The sequence below is a fragment of the Plutella xylostella genome, chromosome 6, assembly GCF_932276165.1.
Source record: "Plutella xylostella chromosome 6, ilPluXylo3.1, whole genome shotgun sequence".
NCBI lineage: Eukaryota > Metazoa > Arthropoda > Insecta > Lepidoptera > Plutellidae > Plutella > Plutella xylostella.
The window spans coordinates 3,912,930-3,938,960 of record NC_063986.1 but is presented as its reverse complement, the minus strand read 5'-3'; the positions used below and the strand labels follow the sequence as shown (position 1 = coordinate 3,938,960).

Below are 26,031 nucleotides of genomic sequence, written 5' to 3'. Positions count from 1 at the left end.
ATAATCTTCCTCGGGACATTAGAAAATCTACAGTTTTTATTGTCTCAAAATCAGCAACATCACAACATCAGAATAATAACACTCTTCAGGAAGTTCTTCTTTTGAGGAATCTATATCTATGGTATTAATAGTGCTGCCAGATTTTGGGTGATTTCCGCCTTTACGGAGTTTTCAGTGATACATTTAGGTACTATGTACCTAGTCATTTAGAAATTTTGGAACAATAATTATTTACTACTAAAACTTATATCATAAGAATCATCACTGCCACGCATTTATCTCTTGCCGGGCGGGAGAGTGGTCATGAGTCTATAGAGCCGAATCGATGAGTTTGAATCGTTTTGTAATGTTGATTTAATTTAGGGAAGATTTAAAGATGCATCTGGCAACCCAATTCACGACAGTAAAAAAAAACTGTTGATAAGTTAATAAGTTATGGTATAGTAACGTTCTTGGTTGTTTGTTGTTGTGTTGTTTTGTAGAGTAAACTGTTTGAATAATTTTTGTTCCGTTTATTACATATTGAGCAAAATTCCAGTGAACACCTAGAAAATACGAAGTCAAATTTATCATGGCTGAGAACACAAATGCGGACCGAAGAAAACCGCTGTCATGAGTGAAACGGACGATACCGATGTTTTGCTGTTGATACCGCCAAATTTCTTTTTAGTTCCAAGCTCTGGTTCCGAAGACTCGCTACTGGAATCATCAAGAACTGTCGTGCATAAACCACAGTCGTGCACTGCACAAGTTATTGGAAAGTTGGTGAATCAAGTTTATAGTTTGGAAAACAGGTTAGAAAGTTTGGAGTTGAGTACCGCTAGTGACTCTGTGTCGAGCCTCGGGCCGCACTCTCGCCTCAGGACTCTACACCTGTCCGAAAGCTTCGACAGCTCGGACAGAAAATACTCCACATTCCCGCGCAGGCGAAGACGGAAGAATTTAACTAAACACAGGAAGCAGGATACTTCCTTTACAAGCCTCGAATCAGTTAGCACTTACGGTAAACATATTCCACCATTGAAATTTGAATGCATAGAATCAGCCAAACTTCAAGACAGCACAGTAGATGAATCACCAAGCATGGATGGGGATTTAAGCAGCATAGTATCCACCCCCAACAAAAACAATGACAAGTTGCTACTGCATGAAATAGATGAGTTTTTAACTAAAGTAGACACATATGAAAGTCCTGATTCTAAGTTGAAGAAGTCAGAATCTCATTACAGCCCAGAGAATGTAATTAAAGCTGCCGGAGACTACCTCACGCAACAGTTGGATGCACAAAATAATTATGAGGAAGTTACACTGCCAAGTGGTCGAGTTGTGCCATCAAGTGTGCTTGATAAATATATCTATCTAGTTAAAAATAATGCAATAAGTTCTACCCAGGTTGATAGGCCTGCTGCAGGCAACCATATATTGCATGCAAGTGATACTAATGTAATAAAATCTGAATCAAATTCCAAGCCATGTTATGAAACAACCAAAAGCTCAGTAGAGTCCAAGTCCCCAAGTGCCCGTAAGCTCACATTTCCAGACACCCATAAGGATGTGCAGCCGACCTCCACCCCAAAAAGGCCTCAAGCTACTATAAATTATCTAGACACCTTCAGGCCATCCTCCAACAAAATCTATGACAGAGCATCAAAGGTTTTGGAACAGTATAAAGCTCAGAGTATGAACAGCCAGACTACCCAGAATGCCTCTGCCAACACCAGCTATGCTCTATCACCTAAAAAAGAAGAGTTCAAAGTGCCAAAAAGACCTAGCAATGTTGAGAGACATTACAACTATGAGAACCAGAGATCATTTGACCCTTACAAGCCAATAGAGATGAGGGAAGGACCAAAGCTGGGCATGATGCAGAGTAAATTCCTGGACACTATAGACACAGACTTGCTCAGTTTGACAGACCTGTGGGGGGAGAAGAAAAATGGAGGGGGCAGAGTAGATTCAGACAAACTGGAAGAAGAGAGACTAAAAAGAGAGGTAAGGTTCTTTCACTATGTATGTTTGGTACATAGAAAACTCTACATTACGAGTTTGGTTCAACACCTACTAAGAATACACTATTGCTATTCCTTTTAAGATCTTAGGTAATTTATAATTGCTTAGATTACACAAAATGTTACTAAAAGATTTTCGATCTAATTGAAATTTTACAATGCACAGCACTGTGAAGCCCTAATCCAAGAGCTACAGAAGAAACTGTTGGACCAGCAAGAACGCCTAGCAGTGGCAATCAAGGTGGACCGATCAAAAGATGCCGCCATCTCAAAGCTGAAGGAAGCGTGGCTCCGACTGACCACCGGCCTCGACCGAGCCGAGGAGCGACACAGGTCTGCTCTGGACAAGATGAATAGAGAAGTAGAGAACTTCAAAGTAGTTGCTGATGAATCTCAAAAGGTACAATTTCTTATAGCCATATCTGATTTTGATTATATTATCTGCATTTGGATTAGACTTTGATAGATATATTACATATCTGACTTTTTCTGAATTGAATTGCATCTGAAGAAAATATAAAATACACAATAGTTGCCATCTTTAAACCAGTCATTCATATTTTTCAGAAAACTAACCATTTTGAAGCTGAATTGTACAAAGCGTTAGATCTTGCACATGACTACCAGGAGAAGTGCAAACACCTAGCAAAAGAGAAAGAACAGCTTCAGGAAAATATGGAAAAAGCTTTAGCTGGTAAAGACGAGGTTATTGATGGCAAGTCAAAAGAAATTGAGGTTCTGAAAGAGAACTATGAAGCTGTTATGAGACTAAATAAGCAGTCAACTGAATGTGTTAAGAATGTGGACGAAGCCTTGGAAAAGGTAAGCAGGAACCAGAGGTATCAAAAACTATTATTAAAAAAATATATGATTAAGATAACTTTATTTCATTTATTAATCCAATCCGGATTTGAATGTTACATGGCCTATGCAGCAGACCTTTGCAGCAAAGAGAAAGATTTTACATCTATATCCCTCCCTTATTCATCTTTTTTAGCTAAACCCTTTGTTTTATACAATATCAAATCATTTCAGGAAAAGCATGAACATGAAGCGACGAAAAACAAAATGGCGGAATTATCCAGAAAATTCCAGACGACTCAGGACGAGACGGAGCTAGTGAGGCAAGAGCGGGACCTGGTGAGAGAGAAGGTGAATGAGGAGCGAGCGAGAGGGAACATACTGGAGCGCCAACTCGCTGACAAGCAGAACTTGTGCAGTGAGCTTATGAAGAAATCTGTAAGTAGATAATAAAGTTTAGTCGAAACAAAAAAGTTACTCTTTGTACGTAAATGGCGTTGTCTACGTGTAGGATGACCGCCATTTCTTTATATGCGAACACACACAAGAACGCGCGCCATCCAGGAATTAAATAGCATGTGTCCGTCCGCCATTTCCATATTCTTTCTTTATCTACGCGCCTTATATCAATATCGACTCCATTTTAATTTGATAAAATGGATTTCTTGTTTATAATTATGTTCCTGTGAAAGATGGAAAAAAATATAACGTGGTTCTTTTGATAACTCATTTAGCGCCAGAGGGCAATATACATAGGTAATTATTTTCTATCAAAACAGGACATGCAAGATACAGAGATCAAGTCTCTGCGCAGACAGCTGGAGACTCAAAAGAATGACCTCAAAAGCTACTACCAGAAGCAGCTCGAAGACGCGGTGCTGGCCAAGCTGCAGGAGTTTCAGGTACTCTTTGTTTAATCCTTTATCATAAAGCAAAAAAATAATTAAGCCATTAAAAAATCGCCTCGACTGCATGGCGCAGTGAACGCATTTTTCGGATCATGGATGTTAAATATTTGTGTTGGATAATAACTCCAACCCTCTCCAACCTGTCTGCCAAGCGTAGAGATAATGGGAATCTTATAGGAAGCCCATGTCATGCACAGTGGACACATTACTGGCTGGGTGTTTTCTGGGTAGTAATGATTATGAATACAGTATGTCACCCAAAGATACCCAGAAACGGTACCATTTTACTCACAGTAATAATATACAGTAAGTTTAATAACGATTCCTTGTTTTATATAACAGGTGCAGCTAGACAGTGCGGAGCGCGACCTGGCGGGCGAGAGCCGCAGCAAGGAGGACGCCATCGTGCACACCTTCAACAAGCAGATGGAACGCATTGAGGAACAGTATGTATTGTATACCCGTTTATATCATAGTCGTAATCCACCCACTACCGGCCACCAATCTAAGATCGTCGGTTCAGCGAGCCACTCGAGAACCCATTTACCCCATCAGTTATTCGGTATACAGCCGGGTACAGTTCAATTCGCGAATTCGCGTAACTTCACCAAAGCGCAGAAGCACATTTTATTGGTCTCTGAAGGTTTTGGGCGAGGCCGAGTTACGCCATCGGTGCGAGCTATGCCGTTTATTTGCTCTTATATTTTGGACTCCTACTAGTCTACCCTTCCACTTTCTTAGTTATTGCTATGGTAGTTTTATATACCGTCTACTCTATAAGTTAAAATGTTGTTTCAGGCACAAATTAGAGATAAACGTTTTGGAAGAGAAGCACAAGGAAGAGATAAAACTGTACAGACTGCAACTGGCACAAGCTAGCGAGAAGATCAGTTTGTTGGAGGTAAGACTTGTTTAAATAATTTAAAAAGCGAACTCGATGTTTCTGTGAGTCATATTCCTAGCGCTTGATTTTACAAGACATACTTTAAGTATTTGTTAAGCACTACCTTTTGGCACTAAGCAACGACGCCAACGCAGACTGGCCTACATGGCCAGTCTGCGTTGGCGTCGTTGCTTATTTAATACTAAACCACCGTCGCTTATTTAATACTAAACCATATTTTAAAGTTTGTTTATTTTTTATACTTACTACAAACACACTTGCTCGCACGACGAGTTTCACGCTTTATATTGTTTTAAAAACGTTATATCTACCGTAGACTCCTCAGAAGGTACATTTTGTGCAGCTTTGATTACTACTTCTCTTTCTTTTCCAGTCAAAGCTGGACTCCTACCGGCGGCGGCGCGGGCAGATCGCCAACGAGCTGCACAGTGTAATGGAGTCACAGTGGCGACAGGCACTACGCATACTCACGCACGCCTCCACCGCCGACCTCACTAGGAACGACACTGGTGAGGAGACTACTCAGATATATCTCTTTTGTCTCTTTAAATGTCCAGGAGAATAGTCGCAATCGAAAATCGCAAGCCGTATCGCAGTTTTACATTAACATTAGGTGCATATTTCGAAATTTGCTATGTGGATTACCTCTTGACTCTTGATGTACTTGTTTAGCGCACATAAGCACTTTTATCATGTACATAACTAAAGACCTCATCGATCGGTACAAGCAATGCCGTACAACCTCAACCCTTATTCCAATAACCAACACCTTCCACATCCACAGTGTCAACCCCGGACTGCCGAGACTACCCTCCACCGCTACAGATGTCGTCACTGTCACAGTCATCAGGACGTGAGCCAGTTGGCAGGGACGCGGGGGGGAGGGTGGCAGGGGGAAGGGACGCGAGAGCCGCGGCCAGGAGAGACCTGTTCGAGGGACTCAGTGATAATGAGCTGCAGCAGTATGTTAAAATGGTAGGTCAATAGAGAATTTAATAGAATATAACTTTATTGGTCCCCACAATAGCAAAACATACAAAAAATACCTATAAACTAAGAGCAATGATCAATAGGCGGCCTTATCGCTAAGAGCGATCATGATTATTACATCCTTATCGCATGCGGGTTTTATGTAATTACTCCTTTTGTGTTTCCGAAAGTCCTTTTCCGAAAGTCAGGGGTGGTCTTTCTGAAAAACAATTTTGTTCAGAGTTTACACAAACCTTCTTCTAATCTGTTCTCTCAGTTTAAAGCACTAACGAAGGAGAAAAATAAGACTTTTATATTTTTGCAACACCTTGTATTCTGAATAAATTATTTGGGAATTTTAAATGTTACAGTAGCACAAAAGTATGTTCAGTATGGGACCTCCGCCGCTCAATAAATAAATACGGCTTACCACCAATAATAACATCCAGTTGTCTCCTCAGCTCCTGACGAAGCCAGCCTCGTTTGACGCGAGCAGCGAGACACAGAAAGATCTAGACTCCTCACAGAAGGATGTAAACGAAGAACCGACAAGTGATCGACCCGACAAAGATAGGAGAGAGAAAAGTAGACGGACTCTGAGTCTGAGTAAACCTCCTTGGAAGTCCTAGTGTCGAATTGTGAAGCAATAGTTATTTATTTCGCGCCTGCTTTTAATTAATGATACATGACAATAGGTAAAAAACACCCTTCTGTGTGGTATTTTATGTTTTGACATCACAGATTTTAGATTATATTGTCAATTAATTGATTTTGAATGTTTTAGCAACGTAGATAATGCTAGTGCAGTCAGTTAGGTTATAAGTAAATATTTTTTTATGCAATATAAGTAGATATACATATTTCCGATTGTAGTATAAATGAACTGATAGGATTAAGTATTCAATTGTATTTTTATAACATCCACAATAATAAATGTGTGTGTGCGTTGATGATGGAATATTGTATATTTTTTATGTACCTTATATATAAACATTGACCAAGTTAAAATATTTGTATAACTAAGGGCATTTCAGTAGAAGTTTAAATATTCCCAATTTATTTACAGATTACATACAATACAATACATACTGATACATTCCAAGTTTATAGTAAAAATAGGTTTCAATGTCTTTGGGATAACAATGAATTCTTTTAGATTCTCAAACAAAAATTCTTTATAAAAAATAATCTGTGATACATAAAACGCTCCCTACTACGGTAGGTATATGAAAGGCAGTTTACTGCTTTTACAATAACTGAAACTTTCCAATCTTTTTATATTCACCAATGTTTAAACTATAGACATACGATCAGGGGCCCTGTCCCATTTCGAACGGGAACGGTAAAGGAAAACCCGAGATACAGGTCATAGGCCCTCTTATGAAATACAACTTGTTTTTATTCAATTTAGAATCTACAATCAGTCTCCAGACTTGTCAGATTTGTGCAGATTTTTAGACTTTTATTAGATTACGGCACACGTCGATTGTGAGTTGTTGTGCTTTACAACACTCGGTATTCAGATTTGTATTTTTACAATATTTAAATATCTTTATTTTTTAATATAAAATACTTGACGTAAATTTGAATATTTGTGTTTTTTTCTAATAGGTATTTATGCCGACGTTGCCCCTATACTTCTTTTCAGCTAAGATGATTCCTGTAACGTTGTGGAGACAAATTCTATCCATTTTGCTGTGGACTTATTAATATTAGAATCGGAAAAACATTAACTGTCACAAGAATGGTCTTAGCTGAAGCGAAGTTTATTTATACACTCGTAGAAGAAGACCGTTGGATTAAAGTAAAACCAAGACTGTACATTAAAACAGAAATTTATTAATGGAGGTAAAATGTGTGTTAAAAATATATGAACTCTTTAAAAAATAATGATTATACAATGGCATCGCAATTTTTTACAAAATACTAAATAATTATATTTTATCCTTACAAAATATTTAATCACATTTTTTATTTAATATAAGGCAAGAACTTATAAATTTAATAAATATCTACATTGATAAAGTCTAAGAAAGAGGAAGTATAAGAGAAACAAAACACAGCCAAGAAAGATGTTAAAAGATATAAAAAAATAAGATTTAATTTTATATTGACAAACATTGCGTTGACAAACTATACATTGAAAGGGATCTGAAAATGGCGGATATTTGATTTGATTATACTTGCACTCTTACATCGGGAGATGCAACATAAATAAAAAAAACAACCCAAGAGTAATCCTAGTCTTAGATTTAAGCAAATTGGTCTAATATCCGGTACATAATATATTAGTCTTTGACCAGTTCAAAGGTTCAATTTCTGATAAAATTCCACATTGAAATTTAATGAATGAGAAGGGGTATTTATTATGAGGTATAACGCTCGTAACAATATGAAAGTGGCAGCCGGACTCATGCAAGCTGTCATTTAATTGTATCCTTTCTAATTTCACTTAAGTGTCGGCCGCCATTTTCATTTTGTTATTTATCTACGTGCGTTATAATTTTGTCAACATTACAGATGAAACATGATTTTTAAAATAGAACTATTTCTGAAGCAAATACCTAATCTAAAATTTAATGCTGTCGAAATGTTAATTGGTCTTAAGAATTAATCCAATTCCATGATAAAATAATCGTTCTGATAGCTTTTAAATTTCAATTAGGGATTTTTGCTTCAGATTCACCTAAAACATCTACTTAACACGACGAAGATTCACAACACTAGAAGTAAGAATATAATTATTACAGTTCCCCAAAATTGATAATGCACATAGAAATCTTCGTCATTGTTCGGCAACGGTCGTATTCCCGAGCGTTAGAAAACTATTATGTATTTAGAGTGGTTAAGTGCATTTTCTTCATGAAATTTTAGTAGAATTATGTAATTGGTGCTAAAAGAGATAATTGATTTATCAGTAACGAAATTTGATTCGATAATTCATAATATTCCATAATATTAAAATTTACTTGTTGAAATGTTACAGTAGGTACTTTTCAAGTGTCTTACTGAAGCTGATGTAAAGATGGATGAAAGAAGGTTTGAATAACACAAGGTTTATATTATAAGGAGAAATGGATTTCAAACACAGGTTTATAAAAAAATTGAAATCTCAGTTCAAAAGTATTTACAGCACTGATTATTTCACATTAATAAAAATGTTTACATTAAAATCTCAGTTCAAAAGTATTTACAGCGCTGATCATTCACAATAATATTACAATTACAAACTTGGTCTTTTGGGTGTGGCTTTATTGGCAAAGTGAAGTCTATCAATGTGACGCATATTTTATTCTTAAATGTGCCTCATAATATGGCATCGTCAAAAATAATTAAAGTTGAAATTAAATTCTCATTTGAAAAAAATAACAAGAACGATGTGTAATTGCAGCTCGTTATAATTCCACAAAAGTAATATTGATCTTGACCTTGAGACCCTTGACTGATCGGTGACAGCCACCGACCGCCCAAATTGTTTTCGATTATGTGTCACATGATATTGACTACTATTTCTTTCGAACAAGGATCAAAATGCAAGTGCTTTGTTTAAGGCACTGATTCGGGTGTTTCCGGGAATACGACAGTTTGCGAAGATTTGCATGCGCATTATTAATATGGGAGAACTGTACAATTCCGAAAACCTAGTCAACGACATACTGTGTAATGTATACTTTAAAGTAAATACGACAATTTATTACATACATAATAACAAAAATATAGCATGTTTGATAGTCCTTACCACGAATAAATAATTACATAAACATAGCCCTTACATAAAAATACTTTATTTTAATGATAAACAAAATTAAAGTCAAAATATATCATATGATTTGAGTACTCATATTGCCGTAACGAAATGATTTTATTCTGATTATGTTAACGAATTAAATTTGAAAGATAAAAGTAGTGCGAACACTGACTAAAGCCAACTAAGACATGATTGAAGACTCTTATGCTTTATTATGTAACAGCTATACATAAACACCCGAAAAGAGTATAAACTTTAGTCCCAACTAAGGCTAATATACATTAAAACGTGATTCTCGATTGAACAAAATGTAACTGCCCATCATTCACCATTTCATAGAACACTACTATACCTACATACCAATACGCATTGTATAAAGCTCTTTTGTGATTGGCCACTGCCTCCGCCATCTTGTTTCACAGACAAACGTCAGTGCTGCCAACATAACACAGTCTAATATCTATTCTTAGGTCTCAATTGTGAACACAACACTTACGCTAGGGCTGAAGCGGGTAAGGAGCTGTGTTTGGGCTTCGCTTTGTGAACAAACACTTTGATACAGCCGTTAAAGTCTGCACTCACTAGGACATGGCCCGTCTGTGATGACGCCACCATGCCGCCTTCTGCCCCTTTCTGAAAGTGGATTAATCACTTATTAGATAGGATTGGTACAAGTTTTGGCAGAGATTTGGTCCTTTAAAACATTTCATAACAGTAGTTCACGGTAGGTAGGTAGCAGAAACTTACCACTTCATCCTTTTCCGTGCCATCCTTAGCTTTAGCCTCTTCTTCTCTCTCATTGATCATCCTGATCATATAATCGGGGTTCGGCGCAAACACCGCACACGTCACCACCGCATTATGAGCCTTGATGCCTTCCCAAAAGTCATTTCTGTCCCGTCTGACCGACGTGAACTTTGAATAGTCGTGGTAGGTCTTCCATATGTATATGCATTGGTTTTCTGATCCGCTGACGATGTATTTACCATCGTGGCTGAATGAAGCTTTGATTTGGCTAGAGACGTTGACATAGCCCTTGTATTTGCAGGAGAGATTGAGGTCTCTTAGATCGTAGAGTCGTATTCTGCTGTCGTTTGAAGTGACGAGTATTTTGTCCTCATTAGGCATGGGTTCCACTCCGCTGATCTTTCTTCCCGTTGAGTTCTTTCCTCTAGTAGATCGCACGTCGATCTGTGTATGATATTTCAGTTGGTCTGTGGTGTAGAATATGCAGCGGCCGTCGTAAGTGCCTACGACTGCGAACTTCCCGTTCTGACAGAAGTTTGCGGCCGTGATCAGTTTCGTTTTGCCGTCCACTTCGTTCCATACTGCAACCTGAAACGATATATTATAATGTAAAGATATTGAGTAGGTATAAAGATGTATAAAAATACTATTTGACCTAACAATACTCTATTTATTTAATTTGAAAAATAACTCAATACTAGTCTTGATGACGACACTAAAATACAAATTTACATATCACACACACACACTAGTTTTCGGAGGACCGGTGCTCACTAATACGAGAATACAGAGTGTTTAAAAAGTGGTATAGATAGGTAATTCAGGCATTCTGGTACTCCTTTTACTAGAAACAAGCCATCTGTGCGTGCGACAGAACCTACTAACTCTGCTAAAACTCTTATTACAAACTCACCTTCTTATCAGGTATATTCCACAGCCGCAGCTTCCCATCCAGACTGCCCGACAGGAAGTATCTATCATCTCGAGGGTGGAACACGATCGCCGTCACGAAGTCGATGTGCTGGAAGCAGCAGAGACACTCGCCGCGAGATATGTGCCACAGCCTGGGTGGGAGAGAGATGGGTGTATTAGTGTCAGCTAGGCCAAGTATGGGTTGTCAGTTGTTAAAGATTGCAACTTGTGCTTTCTCGCGTACAAATTGGCGCATCTTACGGAATTATCATGCAACTTTTGATACATAATTTATTTATTGAGAAACCTAAAGATAACTATTACTATGTCTTTGGCAATGCAGCCGTGCTAGCCTCCGGGACTGTGGGTAGGAGCCTTTATAGGGAGTAATCATTGATCAGTAATGCCAATAACAGGTTTCTTCAACAGAATTAATTATAAAAATTTTCAAGCTAACATGAAGTTAACACTTTAGAACACAAAGATAAAAGGAAAACATGCAAAAGTACTTAACTCACGCAAAATATGTGGAAAAAAGAGTTTCAGTAAACTAATTTTATTATTATTATTATCACTCACAAACATAACAACCATACCTGACAGTCTTATCCATAGAGCTCGACAATATAAAGTAGTTCTTGGACCAGCTGACATCGAGCAGGTCCGACGTATGCCCACTATACACACAGAAGGGGGTCGGCACGAAGGGGGCGGAGGGGCCGGCGGGGGGCACGTCCGGCGCGGGGGGAGGGGCGGCGAGGGAGGCCAGAGACTCTTGGGAAGGGGTGGGGGAGGATTTTTGTTCAGCGTTGTATTTTGTTCGCATGTCCTGTGGAGAGAAAATAGATTTGGTTATGGACTAACTCTTTGGGTTTAAGTTTAGGAGCACCTCGAATATATTATTGTTATACATATTGCCTTGATTAAGTAAAGAAAAAGGGAAACAAAGGCGAAATGGGGTGACTCAGCTCGACATTCTAGACGAGAATCTATTTTCAAAAGTCATTCTCTTTATACTTACTATACAATTTTTGGCACGCTGAACAGAAAAAGCAGAGCAGTGACTATAAACAAACCACCTTCCAAGAGTTGCAAGTAAAGCATTGCGGCTTTTGATTTGAACATTGGTTAACATTGCCTTCCATTATCCATGTCACAGCAGTTGCCCTGAGTCCTAGGTCACAGCTGTGGTCTAGCACTGAGTCCTAGGTCACAGCTGCAGTCTAGCACTGAGTCCTAGGTCACAGCTGCAGTCTAGCACTGACCTGGAACATGTGGTGTGCGTCCCGGGTGACCCACACGCGGAGCAGCTTGTCCTGTCCAGCAGTTGCCCTGAGTCCTAGGTCACAGCTGCAGTCTAGCACTGACCTGGAACATGTGGTGTGCGTCCCGGGTGACCCACACGCGGAGCAGCTTGTCCTGTCCCGCCGTGGCTAGTAGGCGGCCGCACACGCTGAACTTGCAGCACCAGACTGCGCCCGAGTGGCCGCTGCCCATCTCCTGTAATACAGTAATATATAATGGTTAAACTGGTCACTATTAGGGTTTGTCTGAAGGATTGTATCGGAAGGAACAAGTCAGAAAGTGCTGAAAGGAACGCTAATGTCGGCATTAAATCTATGACTGTCTCTTTCTGTCTCTATACTTTCAAAGCAAGGCAGCAATACATTTAAGGTCAACATTAACTTAAAGATCCTTTCTGCAAATCAGTGTAAGTCTGAAGGATTGTATCGGGAGGAACAAGTCAGAAAGTGCTGAAAGGAACTTTAAGCTAATGTCAGCATTAAATCTATAACAGTCTCTTTCTGTCTCTATACTGTCAAAGCAAGGCAGCAATACAATTAAGGTCAACATTAGCTTAAAGTCCCTTTCTGCAACTCAGCGTTAGGGTTACTCTGAAGTAGTCTGAGGGATTGTATCAGGATGAAGAAGTCAGAATGGCGGTGCAGAAACTGTGAGCCGCAAATAGATAGCACAGAAAAGTATAAGTACGTGGATGTTTATAAATGACGCTATACTAATATTGATGGCGACTCCCGTACCCCGTACCTTACGCATGTAATTTTTACTACTAGAACAGTGAACAAAACTCGTACTTGCGAAGTAGTAGTAAGTTTTGTTTGTTTTGCAGGTCAAAGATGGTAGCCATGGCCAGCAAAATAAGCTTTGTAGAATTTACACACACATATTTCACACTAACACACTAAATCCTTACCTGCACATGTCGCACACATCCATCGAAGTCATAAGGTCCTTTATGTGAGTTAGACGCCTTCAATTTGATATTATGTTCGCCTCTAACGTCGTCGGCTATGTCAGCCACGTCTTCTTTGTGCCTAGCGTGGGACACCTCCTGGGCGAGCGACTTCGCCGCGTCCACTGTCTTCTTTACTGTCGTGCCGAAGAAACGTTTTAATCTGTGGGGGAATTTTGTATAGATTATTCATTGGAAATTGTTGTAGGTTTAGGGATTAGTAATAGTAGAGCACACAAAGCCACTTCTTTATCATGGCTAAAACGGTGTGCCATTCTAAGCGAAGCCTCAAGAATAAAATGCAAAACTCTGTAGAAACACTTTCAGTAAAAGTTATTATTTAAAATAAAACGTAATAATGTGTTTTCATCGGTCAACTGTTACATTTGTCAACATGTTTTAAACTACTGTCTTTTGTTTCATAATCGTTAACGCATGATAAATAGTTCCTTTTATTTGAAATCCACACTAAGCACTCAGATCCTTCAATAATTAAATTCAAAAGTCAAGTTATGCAAAATCCAATCGTGATGTTAGTGTCACCCTGTACCTGTAGTTAGCTAGTTCGTATTGTGTGTGTTTGCGATCATTTGCTGGGAGGTCTAGCGGTGTAGTGTCGATATGTGTGTCGCTGTCCCTAGTCGGTACAGAGACAAATATTATAAAATAAACCAAAGGACGGTTGAGCACGAAAACAGCCTCAAGTCATCACCAGTTACTTAGGTATATGCTTCGGCACTAATCTGTCTGGCCAATCCAATCACCAGATTGCAGCAGTGGCAATCTATAGCTCTAAAGTTTGTCACCGAAACGAAGAAAAATTTAACAGATCGGATTTATGAAGCGATTTGATCTAATTCTTCAGGCAAACCAAGTATCTAAATGAAGACTGATTATAAAAGCTGTTACGGATCATATAAATTGCTTTCGCTATGTCTGCGTTACGGTAAAGAAAGGGGTTATGCAACTTACTTTTCCGTTTTCCTCTTGATAGCCGTGGTTTGTCTGTCGGCGGACTCCCGCTTGGCCTCCTTCGCCTCATCCTCGGCGCCGCCCGCGCACACGCTCTCACTCTCCTCATCTGTCTCCCTAAAATATATGTTATTTGTTAACTAAAGGTTTGTTGTATTGGGGGTTGGACTAAACAACAGTGATAGTATGAAAGCGACCAAACAACGAGTAAATAAGTATATGTACATAAGATTTGTATTTGTAAAGTGTTAAAAAACCATGCCAAATAAGTTAGTAGATAAATAACTCTATTTTAAATGAAAATAAATTGTTAAGTAACATATTATTACAATAATAAACACACCAACAACACACCAATCGTAAAAAAACAAATGAAAGAAACCTAAAAAGAAAACAAATGACACGAAACTTTTTCAAGACAACAACAACACTGGCACAAAACGAACGAACAGAGAAACACAATTAAAAAGTAGAATAGAACCCACATATTTTGAATATCGAGACTTATGTCAGAGTCTGTGGCTGTCAGGGTGGTGGACTGCGATTTCCTTAGCCTGTTGAGGTTGCCCAATCGCATCCTCACCCTGATTTGAGTCCAAGGAGTTTTAGGTTTTACTATCGGGCTGAAATAATCGTGCAGCTGTTAGATTAGGAAAGCAGGAAAAGTTAGAACTTAACATGTTAATGAAGGAAAGGTATAGTCAGAGTTGCTAACAAGGTTAAGGTATTCTAGAGCCAAACTCGAAGTCTCAAAGTCCAGCAAACAAAAATAAAAAAGCACGAATGCATGCAGAACGGATCTATACTTTGGATGTATGTGTGTAGGTTGTTATAGAATTTGGCTCCATTATTACGGGTTATTAGGTGCATGCTACTACAGATACTTTAGGAAAAATAAAGCGTGACATGCAGTTACAACAATAGAGGTAGGTACACATTTTAACCGGATTTCAACTGAGCGAAGGAATATGGAGTAAAGTGTTTAGGGACTATATTCTCATATTATTTTTAAGATCACATTGGCCATAACTACACTATAATATCCAGCTTTTGTCAATGTATTCGTTTATACAAAATATAGTACGAGAATACTTAGGTACTAACGGCTAATAGTATAGAGATTAAATACTGTGTTGTGACACAAAGTTGTGTTTCTTTAATCCACTGTTTAAACTGGTTAGCCGCTGGTACCTTAGCACTAACCCCCGAATTCATAGAAAAAACTATAAGTTTACAAGAACCTTTCATAACCATTATTTTTATTATTACTACTGTTATGCGGTTAAACCTTGACACACTAAATTTCATTTAGTTACACACATAAACCTACCTAGTATTCTCATCATCATTAGGTCGTCCGATATACTCTGAAGTGAGCCTCATGATGTGCAGGCTGAGCGGGTTGATGCACTGCGGCAGCTTGTGTTCCGCCACGCTTAGAGGCATTCGCTCACCTGGGGAGGGAATGTGCGTGTCATTGTGTGAGGTTTGAGTTGAGTGTTAAACGTGATGGAGTAGATTTGGGGTGTGCAAAGGAATGGCAATTTTGCAAAAATGATACACGTGTGTGATGATACACAATGAGCTGAACATTGAGATTGTGATAATTAAGCATATTATAACAGTAATAGAAGACGTGTTTGATCAATAAAAAAAACTGACTATGATATTGTCACAGCAACTACAGTTACTCCCATGTTTGTTCACTTCGCAAAACGTAAGCTTCTTCTACGACGAGTGAAACGTAGGCGATCATGTGTTGCATCGCAGTCGCATCGTGTGAGAGGGGCTAAGACATCACGTCTCACTCGTGTGTTGAGCACGGTGACCTGCTCCAGTATCTCCGTGTCGGTGAGCCGTGGGGGAGACCCGCGTAGTGCCTGTTCCAGCCCTGACTCGTCACCACACGCTATACGTCCCTCCCACTCTAGAGTGCATGTGTTAGAGAGAGACAAACATACCCGTGTCGAGGTTGAGCACAGTGACCTGCTCCAGTATCTCCGTGTCGGTGAGCCGTGGGGGAGACCCGCGTAGTGCCTGTTCCAGCCCTGACTCGTCACCACACGCTATACGTCCCTCCCACTCTAGAGTGCATGTGTTAGAGAGAGACAAACATACCCGTGTCGAGGTTGAGCACAGTGACCTGCTCCAGTATCTCCGTGTCGGTGAGCCGTGGGGGAGACCCGCGTAGTGCCTGTTCCAGCCCTGACTCGTCACCACACGCTATACGTCCCTCCCACTCTAGAGTGCATGTGTTAGAGAGAGACAAACATACCCGTGTCGAGGTTGAGCACAGTGACCTGCTCCAGTATCTCCGTGTCGGTGAGCCGTGGGGGAGACCCGCGTAGTGCCTGTTCCAGCCCTGACTCGTCACCACACGCTATACGTCCCTCCCACTCTAGAGTGCATGTGTTAGAGAGAGACAAACATACCCGTGTCGAGGTTGAGCACAGTGACCTGCTCCAGTATCTCTGTGTCGGTGAGTCGTGGGGAAGACCCGCGTAGTGCCTGGGCTAGGGCTGACAAATCACCGCACGTTATACGTCCCTGTCACTCTAGAGGGCATGAGTTAGAGAGAGACAAACATACCCGTGTCGAGGTTGAGCACAGTGACCTGCTCCAGTATCTCTGTGTCGGTGAGTCGTGGGGAAGACCCGCGTAGTGCCTGGGCTAGGGCTGACAAATCACCGCACGTTATACGTCCCTGTCACTCTAGAGGGCATGAGTTAGAGAGAGACAAACATACCCGTGTCGAGGTTGAGCACAGTGACCTGCTCCAGTATCTGTCGGTGAGTCTCGGTGGGGACCCACGCAAAGCCTGGGCTAGGGCTGACTCGTCACCACACGCTATACTTCCCTGTCACTCTAGAGTGCATGTGTTAGAGGGAGATAAACATACCCGTATCGAGGTTGAGCACAGTGACCTGCTCCAGTATCTCTGTGTCGGTGAGTCGCGGCGGGGACCCGCGTAGTGCCTGGGCTAGCGCTGACTCGTCGCCGCAGGAACGCCGCCGCGGCCCGCCTGACTCGCAAGCGCTGCGTCTGGGGATAGGGATGAATGAAAGTTAAACTGTCATGCCATGTCACTTATAAGAACAAAACGGGCGAGTCTTTTTGGTGAGATTATCTATGAGGGTTCCATTTTCTTTTCTTAAGGAACGGATGTAAAGAACAATGGTATGTACAGACTGTTGCAAAATGGGTATAATAAGTCAAAAAGGGTAGCTCGGAGGTACAACTTTTGGAAATTCGTGAAAAAAACTACTGGTGGATTATTTTTTTTTACCAGTGGAAAACCACAGTTGTTCAGAATGATCCCTTGAGTTACCTCCTTTTCGCTTACTATACGCTTTTTAACACCATGAAAAATAAACTATGTCATTCCCTTTCAGCTTACCATTACCATAGGTACTACTACTGTATATGAAATCAACAAAACACCACACACCTGCCATTAGACCCCAAGCTCGAGTGTCCAGTAGTGGGCAAGGCGCGGCTCTCGCTCTGGGTCCTGGAGCCGCCGCTGCGCAGCCGGTCGTCGTCGGCGGGACGCACCACGTGGGCCCCTGCGCAATGTGCGATGTTATGAATTTGTGAACGCAATGTGTGATGTTATGAATTTAGGAATTTAATGTGTGTTATGTGTAGTACTTATAGTAAATATTTTGTGTCTGTTAAAATGCAATCAGGTACATGACTCCTAATATTGGTTTTAAGCGTTTACCACTCTGTTACATTGGTTATTTTGATTTACAATTTTTTACCGTATTACATTAGCAGAATTGTGAGTGAACTAAATAAGGATAAGCCCCTCGGTAGGTACGGGTCCATTATCGACGTCTATAAACTGGTTTAGTACGCGTTCCACCAATCTCCGTATTTATAAATATAACTCTCTCTATATTATCTATGTCAATAACGGACCCATACAGCCGCAACACGAAGATAAAAGTACCAGGGCAGCAGTCACCTGTAGGAGGTTCATTCACATCGAGCGGCTGCCCGCGTACGGACTTGCCGGTGGAGCTGCGCGAAGAGGCGGCGCTGCGCTCTGTGGAGTGTCGCGTCGAACGGTTCGATGACATCGTCGATGATTTCTCTGTGGGTGTGAAGGGGTTGATGTTTAAGTACAGTTTGTACTGTCAGCTTCATTATAAGTTATCTCACTCTCACGCTATTTCACCGTAAAGATAAAAGATGTTGATTAAATTGTAAATTAAGAGTGGAGGGCGGCACACAGCTCATGGTAATGTTGATTAATAACTTGATATAATAGTAAAAGTTAAACGATACAAAATATGCAGCATGAGCAGTTACCATGATAAATTAGGATATTGTTAAAATTGCTTCGTTTTACATATTGTCCATAGCGACCACACGACAAAATACAACTTGGTTGAAGAACAGAATGAAATACATCAAATGAATTATTTATGTTTCTACATTTCCTTATTTCTGTTTTCCTATTACTTTAGAGCATTCATAACTTACCTACTCTTTTGCATGCACTTATTAATAGCACTATCAACGATTTCGTTTTATGTAACCATTTATGTGCCTATCGATCGGATGGACCGATCGACTGACATTAATGCGATTTTTTGACATGACATTTATGTTGTTCCTGATAATATCCAGCGACGGTCTGGAGCTTCCTTCAATACCGCGTATACACCGGCCGCACGCGGCAGCACACGATTCATTGCTCGGTCTGTATCGTCGTCCCCGAGGGCAGTTGCATACAGACCAAGCATTGGATCGTGGATTGTCACTGAGGCGTGCGTGGTTTTTCAGCTACATTGTAAAATCCTTACCATACTTAGAGTTGGAGAGCTCCAGTGAGTCCTGGAACTCCCTGGTCAGAGACTCGATGGTGGACGCGGGGCTCGGCAGCGCCGCCGACTGGCTCTGAGACAGCGACGACGACAGCGGGTTCTGTAGCGAACAACACAAGAGGTTACAATCATTGACTTAGGGCTAGTTTTTTGATCCCTAGTTAACTCAACCATTGGTCAAAAATCGCGACCATTAGTTAAAAACCACCCAAATTTGTATGCAGCTGTCATGCTTGACAAGTGACTTGACTAATTGTTAAAGTTGACCACGGATCAAAAAACTGGCCCTTATACATTACAAGGACAGGCCCAACCGCAAAAAATTATGGCACCCTCGCGGTGGCCCCAAAATCTCATATATCTGTCATAATTTGTTTGAATTAGGGCCAGCGGCAAGGTGACATTTTTTTTAGGCAAAATGTTCGTACGGGCGTGTCCTTCCCTTTTAAATCATTGGTTTAATCATTTTGATAAACAACACACTCGTATTTGATACACACATTTTGATAAATAACTTTTCACAGTCGACTCCATAAGTACCCCTTGAAAAAACCGCCGTAAGTTATGGAGAATGGATATTTCGACAAAGTATAAACGTGACTTGTTGATTGAGTCATTGACTGTCGCCCCTTGCCGATGCTTTTATATTTTTATTCAGAAAATTTACAGCGTAAACAAAAGTAATTATAATCTATTAAATTGTTATGTAGTAAGGCCAATTACAAATTTTCCTTCATAAACAGCATATAGTAACAAAGGTGCACACTGTGCAATTTTATTTTATTTCAAATTTAAAATCTTAAATTTAAGTATGAACATAACTGAAAAACTATACCTACATAATTCAACTTATTGTTTCGAAATACATGCTGATGCTTTGTTAGAGTTCACATGATTACTAGTAACAAAGCGAGTCTATTCACAGTCTTCCGTCACATGAAATACTATTTTTAAACCAATATCTGCTCAACAGATCCCTGGAGTTTCAAAGTTATACATCTAACCAGCACTATACCTCAGTCAACAAGGCGTCTAGCGGCGGCGGTTTCTCAGGCCGTTCCGGTTTACGCGCTGACGTCATCAGTCGGTAGTCATCCGTGTCATTGGTGCAAATACTCAGGTTGTCGCCGTCCGTTGTCGATAGAGATTGCGACCCGTGAAGCTTATCTGTGGATAAAATAAACGCTGGGTCATAACCTTCAAATAATTGTAAGTTTTTAGAAAAAGCTTAAGCGCCATCTATCGACTGTGTAAGGAAGAAGCTGAAATGTTAAAACGTTTGTGATGACAAGATAGCTTAAATGATTGTGCTATATAATCGATGAATAGTCTAGATTCTAGAATGATAATCGTTAACACGTTGAGGAGCGATAAACATTTTAACACAGTATATGTCATGCTGTCCATCAATGTGTTAAACAAGGGTAGTACAAAAATTTACTGAGAGCACATAATTTCTACCACCTAAACGTACAACAGTACAAATGACAGCTACACAAACGAAATACACACCAAGCACAGAAAACAACAGACAAAAGCGTGAACAGCGCCATCTATTGCCATCGCGGGGTACTAGACTAACTACTAACTTCTCTTTTTCCTCCGTGGCGGCGCCACCGGGCCGCTGGCAACACTGGCTGGCCGCGGCTCCGCGCCACACATGGCCACGATGGCCGACCCGCCACTGCCTAGGTGTTTGAGGCTGTTCGCTTTTGTGCTGGCTATGACGTCGGGCTCCGCCATGGCTAGCACTGTCGGTGGAAAGGCTCGTGTTAGTATAGTTGTGGGGTGGTGTTTGTGTATAGGTTAGGTACGGTTGAGGTGAGTACGGAGGTCTTGTGGTGGTCATAGTGTTGTTGTTGTGGTGATCAAATTTAAAAACTTTTGGCAGATGTTAGTTTTCACAAAATTTCTGATTGAGTACCTACCTACCTATTATGCAGCGCAGAAGGTAGTGTGACAGCATGATGGGCATACCATTATTTTATAACAAGACATTAGTTCAGCTTAAATCCTACAAATATTACAAACACGAAAATTTGTAAAGGCTCCTCATCAAATTGGGGTTGGAAGCTGGTACCCTGAATACATAGGCTACTTTTTATGCCGGAATTCCCACGGGAAAACTTTAGGGCAAAGCGCAGCTCGCAGGAAAAAGCTAGTATAAAATATAATCCAAAAAGATACAATAAAAATAGTATAATGTGTTAGATATGTTTACCTAATTTCAATACGTCATTTAGTTAACTATCTATACAGTAAATAAAAATTACCCATCTTTTCTTGACAGCAAATATACCCGTGTCAAAAACCGGACCACACAACACTATATTCCTTCACTACATCTAAAGATGCACTAACAGAGCCGAGCGCAACGCATATCACAGCCATACGGTAAAAATAAAAAGCTGAACGAATCACTAATGGCCGTACACATTTCTCCACAAATTGTTATTACAACGTTACAAAATATTAGTTACGATACGATACGAGCTTACGAGTGCGCGGAATGAATGAGCAATGGCTATAAAAATACTAGCTTAGATTTCTTGTTAGGAAGTCTATAAATTTAGGCGTTTTAATAAATGTAATGCATTTTAAAATGTATATTTTATATATAAAAATGAAGTACAATAAGTACATTTTATAATAAAACTATATGAGACATATTGACATTGTATACATTTATTTAAATACCCAACCTAATAGACCATTTCAGTAAAATATATATAAATTATTAACATAATTGATAACTTACCAGTTTGATTTCTATCAGGTAGGATCGCTTCTTCAGACAAAGTTGAGGGTTCTCTGGACACCTGCGCCTGTGCCGGAGCACTTTCGCGAATATTTGCTGTAAAAAATAAAATTTCATTACAAAAATATGTTGTGTATCGCGAAGTTTGTGTCTTGTTAAACTCTAAAGCATGTGTTCTGACCACAAATATTTCATACATTTCCGCTGTTTGAGATAATGCTATTGTGTTTATTTACATCGAAATAACACAATGAAGTTTAAGATAAGGCATAAAAAATCTGAACTGAGACAGTAATGATTCATGATCTTTAAATTATGAAAAATATTGGTTAAAGTTAACATTTAAAATCCAATTTGACTATACTATACATTGCGATGTTGCGCACTTACATACCTACACACATGTCACACATAAAACAAACGTCTCTATCGCTCGGGGGTAAAATGTACTCATTGTACTCACGATGAGACTCGGAGGCACCACTGAGTATCCTGCCGATGCGGCCCAGTGACGTCATACTTTGTAAGCTCATCGTATCGTGGGCTACGATCCTGCAGGCAAAATACACATGTGATATTATAGATTGCAGACAATAATAACTGTTATTATGTACGCACTAATGATAGCGTAAATGTAGACAGTAGAGAAGTCAGTAGGTGAGTAAAGGTCCTTTTTGCCATTATGGCCACAAGACATTGTCATGTAGGTACTTTGTTGGAAGGTAAAGAATGAAGAGACTGGATATTAAAGATGATGTTAAAAGCTTATTTATGGCCAGATCCAAATAGGAAATGAAACATAAATACAAATAGAAAATAGTAAATTTAAGCTCAGTATAAAAATATAGCAATTTAAAGCACAGCCAAAAAGCGAAGCAAAACGTTTCAATTATAAAGTTGTAATAATAAAACACGTAAAGACCTACATTTTGTATATGAAGATGTTCTCTCTAGACACCGATCAGTGGCGAATGCGAACCGCGCCGAAATACAAGTGCTCGATAAAAATATTGAAATGAAAAAGTCACTACATTGCGATCAAGTGAAAGTTGTTTTCAATTGGATCAATTAAAAAGGCTTATGTTTCTCTCAAATATTGAACTGCAGTCGGCAGCTGGACGGACGCGGGTTGCGTAATGCGCAATGTGCGACACAACAATCGGTTCAAGTTTACTGGTCTAGCCGTATCGCAATGAATGCCTTTTTTAACAAACTACACCTGTCGGTTATTTTGGAGTCGTTGCGACCGATGGTAATGAGTGTGAAATGCGTCAAAATTGTACCTTATGTTATAATTGTTTTTTTATGGAAGCGTTATTTTATAAAAATATTTTAATTTAATACATTATTCAGCTTTACGTGATAAGTCTGAACAAGCCTTTTTGAAAAAGTATTCATGGGGCAATCACCCAGTCCAGCTTGTTGATATTGAATTTATAGCGTGAATGTTACCTACTACGTTATGTGATTATGATTCATAATGTTATTTAGGATCAATGACAAGGGTCAATAAATCGGACCTACAACAATAGTGATGCAATTTCTAATGGAACATGTTTTTTTCCACGATTTTAGAGTTGGTCCCATGATTTTAGATCCTAGCACCAGATATGTTTTAAAAGCGGCAATCATAGTTTTCCTGATGGTAGGTACGGTGGTCTGCGCCTAAAAGTATACCTACAGGCGGAGTTTTTAAAATAGCGATCTCAAGCTCACATGCTGCTCAAGCACATCCACATAAACACCACTGCTACACACATCACACACAACACGTCCCCGGATTTATAACAGATGTAGCTGGTCCCTTCATAATCAGGGATTGCTATTTTAAAAACTCCGCCTGTATACTTTTAGGCGCAGGCCACCGTACATACTTGAACATCTAGTACAGTGTGTGCGCGATTGTGCGTGTATAGTTGGCTGCAAAGAAACCTGACCCTCACTAAGTGGCAAATAGAGCAATGAATAAGAGGGATATAGTTTCCGTGCGGGCCACTTGAATACTTTCAGAGTGTGTGTGTGCCGCTTGTATAGCGCTGGAGCTCCTAAAAGCCCTGGCTGTCTTGTCTTGTGTGTGTGTGTGTACATACTTAAATGGCTGCTCCAGCGTGAATGTGTGGTGGTCGAGGGAGCCGGCGTCAGGCAGCCCCTCGTCCTCGTCCTCGGCCTGCATGCAGCGCCGGAGCTCCTGGAACCGCCGCCTGTCTTGCACCGCCTGTGGACAGAAGCAAGCTTAGTGGGGTCTGCTAAGAAGCCTTTTCTAAAATTTCGTACTTATATACTGTGTGTATTGTCGTATTCGTGCGGCAGAAGAGAGTTTAAACCTTTAGGGGATAGGCACAAAGGTTCCAAAAGGGAGAGCCATGAGCAGGCACTAACAGCCCCGCAGAGAATATAAAAAGTTTACACACAGCTCCAAATCTCAACTAAGCTCACCTTTGCAGGCATAATATATTTTTCTTAGCGAGTCAGTTACAACCATTAGCTAACTAGCTATAGCTTAGGGCTTGCCACTAGGCATGTGCCAAAGTTTTGAAATCCCATAAAGATGAAGTGAAGTTTGTTAGGAAAACTTAATATAATGTAATGATGCTGTGCCAACTGATAGTGATCACTGCTAGGTCTCTGCTATTTGTATCCAGCTTTGCCTAGTTCAGTTCTTATCTATTTTTCTTGGCAGCATATTTATCTAAATCTGCTTAATTGCTTATTAGCATTTTCTTGCAGTCTTCCAGTTTGTGGATAATGTAGTCAGTGAGGTTAATGAGTTTTGAATACAAACTAAATGCTAATAAGTGTGGCCTTGCTTTGTTCTAGCTTAGGTTTTAGAACATTACTTTATTTTAAACTGGAGTTGGAGGTGATTTTTTATGTTAAGGAATATGGAGAAACACTTGGGACAGTACCTTACCCTATATTATTGATCTTGAGTTGAACTGGATTCATGTCCAGACAACCAAAGAGATTCACCACACAGAATTAAATTTAATCAATCAATAAACATAAGCTCTATTATTCTTCATGCCATCTATCACTCCTTATAGATCACAATATACATACATTCTTATTTGTTGACTTAACAAATATGCAAAGTATGGTATGGTAGGTATCCTTATTTTTAAATGGTGAATCATACATACATGTGTAATAGAAGTCTGGTCTGCCTCCGACATCTCAGAGATTGGGGCCGCACTTGAGGATGGAACAGACTCATTTTGCTTTGCTGAAGATATCCTCTCCTTGTCTTTAGAATCAGTATTATCTGATGGTTTTGGTGAAGTTTTACAGACGGATGATCTCCTGTGAAATATGAATGTTGATATATTGTAAACATGCACCTCAAAGTAAGAACTAAGTATGTAATTACAACGAACACAATAACACGATTTCAGGTTCTATAACATTGCACTATGAACTACAAAAGGCAAAGGGCAGGCCCCTGAAACATCTGTTTTACACGCCCAGCTGTTTTCAAGCTTTTTTGACAGCTCCGAATTACGAGGGTGCCAAATTGAATACCAAACGGATGTTTGGTCAATAACTCTGAATAAAAAGAACAGGAGAAGTACTAGGAACGGAGGGAATAGCAGTAAGTAAACAAATTCAACATGCTTCGACCCCTTCACGGGAGTGAACTCCTCCGCATCGTAGAACTCGTCGGAATCACTGCTGTCCCCCATCATGGACTTGTTAGCCATTCAGGGATTAATACCGATCACATTTAAAGTAAAATAGTAATCACATCACAGTTTGTAAAAGGATATTATTACAAAAAAGAAAGTGAAACAACAAAATTCTCACAAATTGCCGAATTTGACAGATATATCTGAAATGACAAAAGTGACAGGACAGGATAATTGTTGCCATGTTGAAATATTCGTCTAGAGTTGTCCAAAGACATAACATGACAACGGTAACGAAACGTAACGATATTTTTACGTATGTGGCCAGTTGTATGCAAAAGAGCAGCAACTCTAGGGCCCAGATAAATAGTCGTTGCTTAGCACTTGCTCAAACTAATGCTTAGCCAAGTACGACTTCACCTGAACTAAGTCGAGTTGCAATGAATCTCTAAAATAGATACTACTTAGCGTTTGCTCGGCTAAGTCACTGGCTTAGAACCTGTTATGTCAAATCTGCGTCAAATATATATTTATTTATCTGTAGTCATGGTTTCATTCCGTAGTTTTTTAGCAAATTTGGTATAAATGTGG

The 26,031-nt window shown here is 39.8% G+C and overlaps 2 protein-coding genes across 4 annotated transcripts; one reads left to right on the top strand and one right to left on the bottom strand.

The window, feature by feature from the left end:
* Nucleotides 1–443: 443 nt before the first annotated feature.
* On the top strand, nt 444–7,165 carry LOC105389536 (myosin-2). Its single transcript, XM_011560665.3, has 10 exons — nt 444–1,992; nt 2,176–2,409; nt 2,577–2,831; nt 3,045–3,248; nt 3,590–3,712; nt 4,061–4,164; nt 4,517–4,619; nt 4,996–5,131; nt 5,407–5,597; nt 6,053–7,165. The coding sequence occupies exons 1-10, from the start codon at nt 613–615 to the stop codon at nt 6,218–6,220; spliced, it is 2,898 nt and encodes a 965-aa protein (XP_011558967.2). The 5' UTR covers nt 444–612; the 3' UTR covers nt 6,221–7,165.
* A 2,058-nt stretch (nt 7,166–9,223) lies between these two features.
* On the bottom strand, nt 9,224–25,665 carry LOC105389549 (WD repeat-containing protein 44). 3 transcript variants are annotated; one of them, XM_048621539.1, is made up of 19 exons: nt 25,430–25,665; nt 24,958–25,117; nt 23,908–24,032; nt 22,281–22,369; nt 21,818–21,913; nt 20,649–20,810; nt 20,075–20,226; nt 19,039–19,159; nt 18,195–18,323; nt 17,673–17,790; nt 17,124–17,266; nt 15,555–15,678; nt 14,225–14,341; nt 13,214–13,415; nt 12,367–12,498; nt 11,595–11,827; nt 11,000–11,150; nt 10,087–10,674; nt 9,224–9,972 (listed from the first exon to the last, which is right to left on the bottom strand). In XM_048621539.1, exons 1-19 carry the CDS (start codon nt 25,513–25,515, stop codon nt 9,832–9,834), a joined length of 3,069 nt encoding a protein of 1,022 aa, XP_048477496.1. In that variant the 5' UTR covers nt 25,516–25,665; the 3' UTR covers nt 9,224–9,831. The 3 variants fall into 3 exon arrangements, with proteins under 3 accessions (XP_048477496.1, XP_048477494.1, XP_048477495.1); XM_048621537.1 differs by lacking the exons at nt 23,908–24,032; nt 24,958–25,117; nt 25,430–25,665 and adding an exon at nt 14,710–14,847 and having other exon boundaries at nt 22,281–22,383; XM_048621538.1 differs by lacking the exons at nt 20,649–20,810; nt 23,908–24,032; nt 24,958–25,117; nt 25,430–25,665 and adding an exon at nt 14,710–14,847 and having other exon boundaries at nt 22,281–22,370.
* Nucleotides 25,666–26,031: the final 366 nt, after the last annotated feature.